This window comes from Anolis sagrei, chromosome 2 (genome assembly GCF_037176765.1).
Source record: "Anolis sagrei isolate rAnoSag1 chromosome 2, rAnoSag1.mat, whole genome shotgun sequence".
Taxonomy (NCBI): Eukaryota; Metazoa; Chordata; class Lepidosauria; order Squamata; family Dactyloidae; genus Anolis; species Anolis sagrei.
In genome coordinates this window covers 194327517-194339044 of record NC_090022.1, presented here as the reverse complement: position 1 = coordinate 194339044, position 11528 = coordinate 194327517, and the positions used below count along the sequence as shown (strand labels likewise).

The 11528-nt window shown below is 40.5% G+C and overlaps 1 protein-coding gene across 1 annotated transcript; it reads left to right on the top strand.

Moving 5' to 3' along the window:
* Positions 1–4195: 4195 nt before the first annotated feature.
* On the top strand, positions 4196–10480 carry LOC132766516 (immunoglobulin gamma-1 heavy chain-like). The gene is made up of 3 exons (XM_060760864.2): positions 4196–4307; positions 6704–7066; positions 10061–10480. The coding sequence occupies exons 1-3, from the start codon at positions 4256–4258 to the stop codon at positions 10387–10389; spliced, it is 744 nt and encodes a 247-aa protein (XP_060616847.2). The 5' UTR covers positions 4196–4255; the 3' UTR covers positions 10390–10480.
* The last annotated feature ends 1048 nt before the right edge of the window (positions 10481–11528 follow it).

The following is an 11528-nucleotide window of genomic DNA, read 5'->3' as shown; positions in this document are numbered from 1 at the left end:
GGTGAATCAATGTTTGGAAACTTGCCCTGGGCTTTAAATGTTGTTCACTTTTGTTCTGGTTTAAAATTTCATTGGTCACCTCTCTTTTAAACACAGGCTGCTGTTTCACATAATAGGATTCAAATAAAATCACACAAATTGCATTACATTACATTAGCAGCAGCGTGACCCAGCACCAGTAGCCCAAAGTGATAAAAAAAAAACCAATGTCATCTCTTCCATAGGAGGGTTTTCCTTGCACTATTTACAATAATGAGGTTTCCACAACACAAAGTCCTTTATACCTCCTTTGCTTTCATGCTGGGCTTCTTCCTCATGCAGATGAGCAGCTTTGCTCTCACAGAGCCTCCTCTCACAACAAACTTATACTGGAGCTTCACACAGTATGTTTGTATGTTATGTTTGTATTGTCTGGTTGTGTTGTCCTGACTTATTGTACACTGTTTCTTTGTGTTGTTGTTCACCGCCCCGAGTCGCCCTCGGGCTGAGAGGGGCGGTCAATAAATGCAAATAATAAAATAAATAAATAATAAATAAATAGTAGCTTTTTACACACAGCAGCCTTTATACTGGAGCTTTGCACATGAAGCTTTCAACCTGGGACTTTCTCTCACACCAGGCCTTCTCATACTCTGAAGCCTTCTCACAGACTAAGGTTTACCTCACACAGAGGTTTCTCTCACAGACTAAGGCCTACCTCACATTGCGAGGCCTTCTCTCAGACAGAGACCTTTCTCCCACTGACATTTACCAGACTGACAGCTACTAAACTACAGACACACCTGTTTATATAAGAATTGCAACTTTTGCTGAGTTATTGCATCCACTTAACCCTCTCAGTGCTTGACTCACATTTTTGCAATTAAAAATACCTAGTTAATTTTTAATATTTCTGACAGATTCTAGTTTATCTGCTATGACAACATGCTGTGGAATTCTGAGATTAGCAGTTTAGTGAGCCACAAGCTGTCTCACTGAGAGGTTTAAGTGCTCCTCCAGAAATGGCAAATCCTAGGATTCCATGGGGTGGAACCATCACAATTAAATGCCAACCATTGATCTATAATTGTGTAGTGTGAAAAGACCCAATGATAATTAAAGTCATATGAAGCCAATATAGTTGCATAATGTGGATATAACCATAAACAATATTCAATGGTTTGTTGTTGCGAGGTGAGAAAGGCAGGGTATAAATGAAGTAAATAAGTAAATAAACAAGGTGTTAATTTTGAATTTCTAGATCACAACCTAGAGATCCCCACATTGTATTTAAACTTGCTGCTGAATTGGTAAAGAGGGCAGCTATCACTTCTCCTACATATGCTCCTTATATATTTTTTCTCCCATTTTTGATCATGCTCAGGAACTTTGGGTAAATATAGACATGAGCCACATTTTCCAATATGCAACAAGGTCAGCTGAACTGGGGCCTACAAATCTAACTGGGAATGTGTTCACATTAACTCCATTTGAGTAGAAGCCATATATTCTTGGCTGAAAAGTCCAATTCCAAAATTAAAAGCATTCAGTACATTACCGTTGAAAGTCCTCCTGTTCCCAAAAGCCATTCGGACAACCTCGTCAGTGTAGCAGTGGTTTGCGGTTAGGTGTTTTTCAGCTTTTGAGAAAAACAAGTTGAGAAAAACAGTGACCAGGTGTGTCAGAATCACCCATCCCCAGCCTATAATTAGCCCAGATACCTTCTAGAATGATCTCAATTCATTGGGTTAGAGGAACCGAAAATCAGCTGAGGTTCCATGATGCGGCCGCATGTCCGTCTATCCAATCGGATTTGCTCAGCTGTTATGTTGTTTGTCAGTTGAGAGAGGCAGGCAGAGTCGATTAGGTGACGTGTCACTAGGTCAGGGGTCCTGCCATATCTCCATCTTGCCGTGAGCTAAACAAGATCTCCATTTCATGAAAGATTTGCTCAGTTGCTGACTCCATTTTGACATCAGCAACTTAGAGTTGGCTCACCCATATTTCGATGCCTCTCCTAAAATGCACGTGCTGACGAGATCATAAAACAAAATCTCTGGATTCCTCCTGATTTTAACGTGTGCTAAACCTTGGGTTTATTTTAGAAGTACCAAGGAACTGCATGATACACCTAATGAAAACTTCCCTACAAATAGTCTTGGAAATGTTCTCTTCTCATTGTGCATAAAACACAATGAATAACTTGACTGTATCTAGATAGAGGAATCATTTTGCCAGATACAACATGATCATATTGGCTGGAGTTGATAGAGATTGTAATTCCGCACCCCTACAGGGAACCTCATCAGGAAAAACTAGCCTCATCCAAATTCATTCCAGAAAGTAAAAAGTCTTCCCAAAACTTAACAGTGAGGTCTCTTCCACATTTTCTGCTTTGAACTGGAATATATGGCAGTGTGAACTCGGATAACCCAGTTCAAAACAGATTTTCTGCCTTGATATTCTGGGTTATATGGCTGTGTGGAAGGGCCCTGAGTTTATGTGTTAATGGCGTAAGAGTATGTGATGTGGACTATAGCCTGTGAATTGTTACCCTGGAGCATACTACAGACACATAATTTTATGTCTTTGAGTGTGTGTGTGTGTATGAATAATGGGGTTAGAAGGAAATGAAGCTGTGAAAGTACAGTGACAATTACCATTTTAACAGTAGCTATTCTCACAGTACCTTTCAAGGGGTGATAACACAGACATCCTTACCTCAACTTAAGAGATTATCACTTTATTGTCTGTCAGATGGGAGGATGGAAAAGATTTTATCCTGTCCAGCTCGAAAGAGAAAGGCATTTCAACAATTGTTTTGACCCAATGCCACATTTTTTCTAGGATCTAGTGAAACTTTTTTCTTTAAAATATAGTTAAGGAGGAGAGGAGATCCAGATTTCCACAGTGCTTTGAGTGTTATACTATGCTTCTGGAGACCAGGCTTCAAATTTCTGCTTACCCATGAGTAAAACTGGGTGAGTAGGGAATATCACACACTCTCAGACTCAGAGGAAGGCAAAAGAAAATACTTTCTCAACAAATCTTGTCAAGAAAACTGTTATTTGCCTCAAGATCAACATAAGCTGGAAATTACTTAAAAGCACATAGCAACACTCAGACTGGAGCCCTCCATCTCGATCAGTGGTTACCAACTTTTGTTTGACCAGGGACCACTTTGAACAGGGAGCACTCTCCAACATTAGTACCCAAAGGGTTACAAATCAGTTTTTGGTCAACTTTAGATTCGATTTGATTATTTGGGGTGATGGTTCAGAAAATTGCATTGGATAGATCGCATCAGCTCTAGTTTCTGATACAGAACATACGCCATCCAGTAGTCGCCATCTGCTTGCCCACAGAAAACTATATTTAATAAGCCTTGGCACTATAAGAGGGTTTCATGAGACCAGTCACTCTCATTGCAACAGTGTAGTAACAGTGAGGCTCCAGACCACAGGTTGGGAACTCATCTAGAAGCACTCATAGAGGTAAACTTCCTGATTAGGTTTTATAGAAACAGTTAAAATAAATCCTTTTAATCTATAGCAGAATGAGAACACAAGATTTATGTAAATCCTATTGATTTGATGGATTTTCCCTGGATGGATCTGCCAATTGCATTTAGACCAAAGTCTCCTGAAACAAACATTCCCGCAAACATTACAAAACACAACACAATTTCTGATGCCTGATTTACTCAAGCAATTGCAAAAGCATATAAATTGAATAAGGAAAGAACAAGAATAAATCAAGAGGAGTAGCTGAATTTACAGAAGGTGCAAGTACATTTGGCAGTTGGTAAAAATAATGACTTGATCTCTCTCCATCTAAAAATCTGCTTTGGATTCCCTTCTTCTCCACTTGTTTTAAGAATTCTAATAAAACGTTTCCAAATGAAACTCTTTGCCTTTGCAAACTGAATAAAATAAATGATTGCATCCATACTCAAAATGATCTAACCCAATGAGCTTACATCTCTGTTGTTGCTGACGTGGACAAATTACTGGCAGCATTATTGCCAGAATTATTTTGGGGAGCTAAAATTTTCCTTGCTTTGGATAGCCATTTTTTGCATACACCCACCTCTAGCCAATTGTTGAGCGATTTGCAAGAACTCAATAATATAGATTGACCAGTATGCAAATACTTGCAAAATGGCCAGGGTAGCCATAAAGCCAGTTGTGCTGTATGTGCATTTGTGTAACAAGGGTTGGGTGTGCATGAAGTGCGAAGCTGTTTTGTCACAAATCTTACACCGAAGACAAAGACTATGAGCTCCCCTACAATCTTGCTGTGCCTGTTGCTGGCTCTCTCCATCTGTGGTGAGTATCCACAGACCTATATGCCAAGCTGGGAAGACTAAAAAGGTGACAAAGGACACTGAAAATGGCTGGGGGAGGAGTGGCTTGTGGCCAAGAACAGTAAACTGGGATAGGCTATCACAGCAAGTCTGAATGCCAATTTTCTGCCCCTGGCACCCAAGTTGCCTGCTTGAACTGCCAATAATGCCCACCAAGTCGAAATGGTTCAAAACGACTGGAATTTTAGGTTGAATGATGGGAGGGCCTTTAGTTTGTTGAATTGCTGCTCCCAAAAACTTACAAGAGAGGGGGAAAAAATCAAATTTGAAAATAGCAGTTGCATTAAAAATGTGAATAGAAGTTGCTATTGTTGACTGCCATCAAGTCAACTTGGGGTCATCTATACTGTAGAATGAATGCAGTTTGGCATCACTTTTCTTCCATGGTTCAACACTATGGAATCAAGGGAGCTGTAGATTCATAACATCTTTAACTTTCTCTGCCAAAGAATGCTGGTGCTTAACCAAACTACAACTCCCATGATTCCATAGCATTGATCTTGTTCCACAGCCTTGGGGGCAATACAGAAAAGACTCTGCTGAAGTCCCCAACCAAATTTGTGCAAGTTGGGTTAGGAGTAAGACCATCCCTTCACAGTGGAGGGGGCACATGGTATGAGGAGGAATGTTCTGCTTCACATACAAAATAAATTCATTAGAGATGTCAACTCTAGCTTCAAGATTACTGTAGCAGAGAATTTTTTAATTAAAAAAAAACACTTCCAAATATGGGAAATTGATCAGCCTTTATTTCTGCACACTCTGAAGAATGAAGAAAGAAGCAGTTGGGGGGAAATATCTAAAGAGGCAGTTTTACTAAAGCATAGCAATATGAACAAGAATGTATAACCTTGAGTGTTTACATAAAAAGTTCTGTTGATTGGTTGTGGGACAACCCGTTTTGTATACATATTAATCAAGAAATCAAAATATAAGTAAGCATGTATTCTTCTTTGTAATGAAAACCTTTTACCTATATTTCTGTCCTTTCCTAATTAGGCTGTATCAGGCTGATTGCATTATCAGTTCTTTCAAGCTCTTTGCTCATAGTGTTGTCGAAGGCTTTCACAGCTGAAATCATTGGGTTGCTGAGAGTTTTCTGGGTTGAATGGCCATGTTCCAGAAGCATTCTCTCCTGACATTTCACCCACATCTATGGCAGGCATCCTGAAAGGTTGTGAGGGCTGGAAACTAGGCAAGTGAGGTTTACATATATGTGGAATGTCCAGGTTGGGAGAAAGAACTCTTGTCTGCTTGAGGCAAGTGTGAATGTTGCAATTGATCACCCTGAATGATCAGCATTGAATAGCCTTTCGGCTCCAACAGACCTCACAACCTATGAGGATGCCTGCCATAGATGTGGGAGAATGTTTCTAATGGAAACCTCATGATCATCCAGTGTAACCTTCTTTTTATCACACATAGATATGAAATCACAGCACTATCATTACAATAACTCATTCATGTATGATATTTTTGTATCACCTCCCACTTTACAGAGGCTCCTGAAGCAATGATCAAATGTAAGCAATTAAAGCAATGCAAAAAAACAAACAAACAAAATTAAACCAGAACAGGCAGAATACTCTCTATAAACATGTTTAAAAGCAATCTTCAAAAACCAACCCTAGAATACAATTTCAAAATAGTTAAAACAAAGTATTTTGCAACAATTTGAAGAAAAGTTTCAAATGGATGATGCAGTTTCGGCTGCCCAACAAAAACTTTAAAGAGCCTGACTTCATGTCCTTCCACACAACCATATAACCCAGAATATCAAGGCAGATAATCCACAATATCTGCTTTGAACTGGATTATCTGAATATAATCCAGTTCAATGTGGATTTTATACATCTGTGTGGAAAGGGCCTTCCTTGGGTAGGGAGTCCCAGAATGATGCTGCTGCTACAGAGAGAGTCCTGTTATGTGTACATACCAACCTAACTTCACAAGGCATTTGAACACTCAACAGGGCCTCCTCTAAGATCTCAATTTTTGGTCAGGCTCATATGAGAAGAGGCAGTTCATTGAATATCCTGGCCCAAGCTGAAGACAAGGTGCTGGTTTCCCAACAAAATAACAATTTTGGTTTTAGTAAATCAAAACCAGCACCTTGTCTTGCTTTTGGAATGAAATTGGAAACTAATGCAGTTCTTGTAATACCAGTGTTATGTGATCTCTAAGGGCCCTTCCACACAGCCACATAAACCAGAATATCAAGACAGAAAATCCCACAATATCTACTTTGCACTGGGTTATTTGAGACCACACTGCCATATATCCCAGTTCAAAGCAGAAAATGTAGGATTTTATTGAGCAGTGTGAAAGGGGTCTAAATGCTTACATTTTACTTCCCAGGTGGTTTTTTCCAGCCTGTTCCTACCCAGCCACCACAAGCCTCATTTGCTGAGGGGGCAACTGCCATCCTAAATTGCCCACTGGAGAAGGGCAGGATCCAAGACTACCATGTTTTCTGGTTCCAGCAAAAGCCCTCCACCGCTCCATCTTGGGTGCTGAAGCATGGCATTGACAATAGGATAGATCGAGGCTCTCAATTTGGCACTCGCTTTGTACCCATCCGAGATGCTGGTGCCAATGCCTATGTGCTGCAGATCCAGGGGGCGCGCACAGAAGACAGTGCAATGTACTGGTGCGTAGCTGAAGGGAACTACTTCAGTACTTTCGCCTCAGGGAGTGGGACACAGCTCAGCATCAGAGGAGGTGAGTGACAGTTATTACATTATAAAAATGGGGCATTGGGGAAACAATCCATTTGGGGAAAGATTCAAGGAGCAGATGCAGAATTGCAGCTTAGCACTGCTCCCAAACAAAAATCCAGTTGAAGGCTTATCTTTGCCATGGAGCAACTTGCTTTAGGCAAGGAAATGTGTTCCAGCCTCAACTATATCTACAGCATGGGGATGATGGTGACAACCACCTTTCCTATTTGTTGTCAGGATGGCCATGCTAAGAGAAGGCATTTCACTATTAGGGATTATGCCAGTTTGCATCCTTGAAAAGTCAGATTGCAGGAATGTTCTTTGTGTACCATCAAATTAGCTTTTGAAACTCAATTGGCTGAATGTGGAACCATACACATACCATTTGTGTGCTCTAACACCAATCTCAGTCTTCCCTCACACTCTTTCCCAAAATTGGAATGCAAAATTCATAAAAGCCTAAACTCCCAGTAAAAGAGATCTTAAATCTGGTCCATAGTACCTTCTAACTTTTCTAAAGTCACCAATACCATGCAGTTAGAACATTTTAATTCCATAGAAACAGCCAGGGATTCAGGGATGTAGCTAAACAGGAGAAATGAGGAGAAAATGGAGATGATGCCACCCTCCTGAAAAGTTCAACTCCCACATTTCTAGCATTGCTGTTACAGTTGGCCCTCTGTATCCATGGATTCTGCGTCCATAAATTCAACCACACACAGTTTGAAAACACTTTTTGAAATTCAAAAGAAAAGCAAACTTTAGTTTGGCAATTTTATATAAATATATATGTATGTGTGTGTTTATGTGGCACCATTTTACTGCAACATTGTAGTATTTCTTACCAGGAAATGGGAGGTCTTGAGAAAGTGGTTATTTCCAGGCATATATTGTATCCCTCTTTTTCATGCAAAATCCATCATAACACTGAAAGATCCCTCCATTGTGACTCAAAGAAAAATCAGAACACCAGGCTTGGAGAATTAAAGATCTTTCTGGAGCAGTGGTTCCCAACCTGTGGTCCGTGGACCACCAGTGGTCCACAAGAAGTAAAATATGGCCTGTGGCCTCACTGTTACTACATTGTTGCAATAAGAGGGACTTGTCTCATGAAACCTTAGGCTTACTAAATATGGTTTTCTGGGGATGAGCAGATGGCAACTACTGGATGGCATATGTTCTGTATCAGAAACTAGAGCTGATGTGGTCTAGCCAATGCTATTTTCTGCATCAGCACCCCAAACCGAATCTAACGTTGCTCAAAAACTGATTCGTAACCCTTTTGGTACTAATGTTGGAAAGTGGTCCCTGGTCAAAGTGGTCCCTGGTTTAAAAAAAAAAAGGTTGGAAACCACTGTTCTAGAGAAAGAAATGCGTTTCAGTTTCTTAACCAGACAAATTGGAATCTGTAGAGGACAATAACCCTGAGCCATGGGCTTGGCCATTCTCATATACCGTAGTTTGCCAAGGTTGCCAGATTACAACTGCAAAGCTACATTAGACTGTATCTATCAGCCCCATATTCAATTATACTTTATTGTAATAAATCCTATGACTTTTGCCAATAGAGTAGGAGACTAGACAGAGCTACGTACATCTACTGATAGAGCTCAAAGCGGAATACAGTGCTTCAGAGTGCCGTGGAGTTCCTTCTTTAGTGTTGTTTTTAACTGAGACCGGATGACTATTTGTCAGGAGTGCTTAGATTGTGCCTTCCTGCGTGGGACTGGATGGCCCTTGGGGTCTCTTCCAACCCTATGATTCTATGATCTGCTGTAGGCTGGTAAGGATTTCTCACTTCCAGTTGCCTAAAAAAAATATTAACAATGCATAGACTCATTCACACTGCCTCAACGTACTCAGAAGTAGGATTTTGTGTGAAAGGATCATATTCCGTGTTCAGTTTTCATACTCAGTCTTGGCTGAGAGTGGTTTAATTTTGAGCTGAGAAACAGCCCAATAAGAAACACAAGGAACACCCACAGTATTTCGCAGCCTTGCTTTAAATTTTCCAAGTGCAATCTCTTCTATCAGGAAGGCTTTTCTGGTAGACCTTAGCATTCTTCCAGTTATTAAAAAATACAAGTAGATGGGGCTTTGAAGGCACATAACAACAAAAGTTGTGTGTATGTGAGTGATTGGGAAAGGGTCTACGATAAGTAACATCCAAGGAGACAGAAATATCTTAAACAAAAACAGTATGAACCATTTGGCTTGAATAGTTTTAAACATCAGATTCTCATTTTGGTCCCTCAGATTTACCAGACCAATTTTGCTCATGGAATACAGATTTTATATTCAATCCTAATTGTTGGTGCTTGGTGTGAAGGAGGAACAAAAAGTCAACAGATGGGAAACGGAGCTCTGGTCTCTTTAGCAAACAGTGGCCCATCCACACCGTACAATTATAGCACTATGATTCCACTTTCATTGTCATGGCTGCATTTTTTAGAAATGCCCGTTCTTCCACTGCCAATCCAGAGGACAGAACCATGGTAGTTAAAGTGAAGTAATACCAAAGGACAATAGCAATGTGAAAAGGGAGAAAACATAGAAAGGCCATCAATTCCATCTCTGGTTTCCAAAAGCCAGACTGCTCATGGCTCATATTTCTAAAGGCATGCTTCAGTTGGCCACACATTAATAGTATTTCAGGTAACCATTTAGGCAAGCCAACTATTCTCATGTGCCCCTGCACATTCCATCACAAAGATCTGGTCCCAGACACCGGAAGCACCTGGGACCTGAATCCTAGGGCAAGCTCAATAAGCCATTACGTTATAAAGCAGTGATTCTCAACCTGGGGTCCCCAGATGTTTTGGGCCTTCAACTCCCAGAAATCCTAACAGCTGGTAAACTGGCTGGGATTTCTGGGAGCTGTAGGCCAAAAACATCTGGGGACCCCAGGTTGAAAACCACTATTATAGAGGGAATAGGAAAATTCATCGACCCCAAGTGATCCAATCACACCACCTTGCTTTCATTTTTTTTTCAGGAGCATCGGTAAAGGCACCGGCATCAGTCACCCTCTTGTCCGATGTTTCCCAAACATCCAGTACACCCACAGTCCATGCCTTGTGCGCAGTTGAGCAATTCTACCCAGGGATCCTGGAGATGAAATGGAGCATGGCTGGGAAAGAGATCACTGAAGGGGTGACCCCTGGCCAGGTGGTCTTGAACAAGGACGGCTCTTACAGTGCCACCAGTATCCTAAACATCTCCCGAGACCTCCTCAGCTCTGGAAAACCCATCAAGTGCATCATACACCATGAATCCTCAGGTGCGGAGGCTGAAAAGAGCCTGGAACAATGCCAGGGAGACTAAGCGGAGCATCTCTTATACCTTGCATTTTTGTCTGTTTCAGACCCAAGCAGAACTGTATACTCTCACACTCCTAATGCTTAATAAAGTAGCTTTCACATCACCATTGTGTTTGATTTCCATTATATAACAAATTCTGCACTGCCATGAATAGACACTAACCAGTTTGTACTTCTCAGAATGTACCCTATACATTCCAATATTGTATGAAAAGGGTAAAATTTCACCCTCCAGATGTTATTCCATAAGGTGATGGGAGATGATATCCAAAACACCTGGAGGCCAAATTTTCCTATCCTTGTGCTTTAGAGAACAGTGGTGGTGCTTACCACATTTAGTAGCTGAGTAGGACCCCATCTACACTGGCATATAAAATCCAGATTATCTGTTTTGAACTGGATTATATGGCAGTGTAGACATATAATCCAGTTCAAAGCAGATAATGTGGATTATCATCTTTGATAATCTGGATTATATGGCAGTGTAGAAGGGACCTCAGTCTCACAACTTTTTTTTTTGTATGTCAGGATCTAGCTTTAGTGGCCATTATAGGATGATGTCTCTGTCATCATATTGGGAGACTTTCTTTCATGGAAGCACAACCAGTCTTTGGTTGTAGATTTGATGAAAATGTTCCTTAGGAATATTAGAGCAGGTCTTCTTAATTTTTTTCTACTTGCGGTTCCTTTCTGGCCAAGTAATGTTTTCAAGACCCCAAGTATATAGGTATAGAAAATAGAGATAAATTCAAACATATCAAATAAGCATTTGCAAGGCTTAATGAACAAGTTTAACTTTTTTATCAAGTATAGATAAAGCATTTTCTGCAGAATCCACTATAAACACTGAAGGATGTTGCTAACAGAGTTACTGTTGCCAAATTTTTCATGACCCCAACATTGAGCTAAGCTAAGGGGATCTTATTTGGGGTCAAGACCCGCAGTATATGAGAATGACTCTATGGTCAAATAATTTACTAGAGTTATGATGAAGGTACTAGAGATTCCTAGAGAAATGTTCTCTCAGGTTGAAAAAGTTAGTGTTTTTTTCTTTACATTTTCACAGGGATCCTGACTCTCTGATCCCTTCTACACTGCCATATGAAATCCAGATTATCTACTTTGAACTGGATTATATAGCAG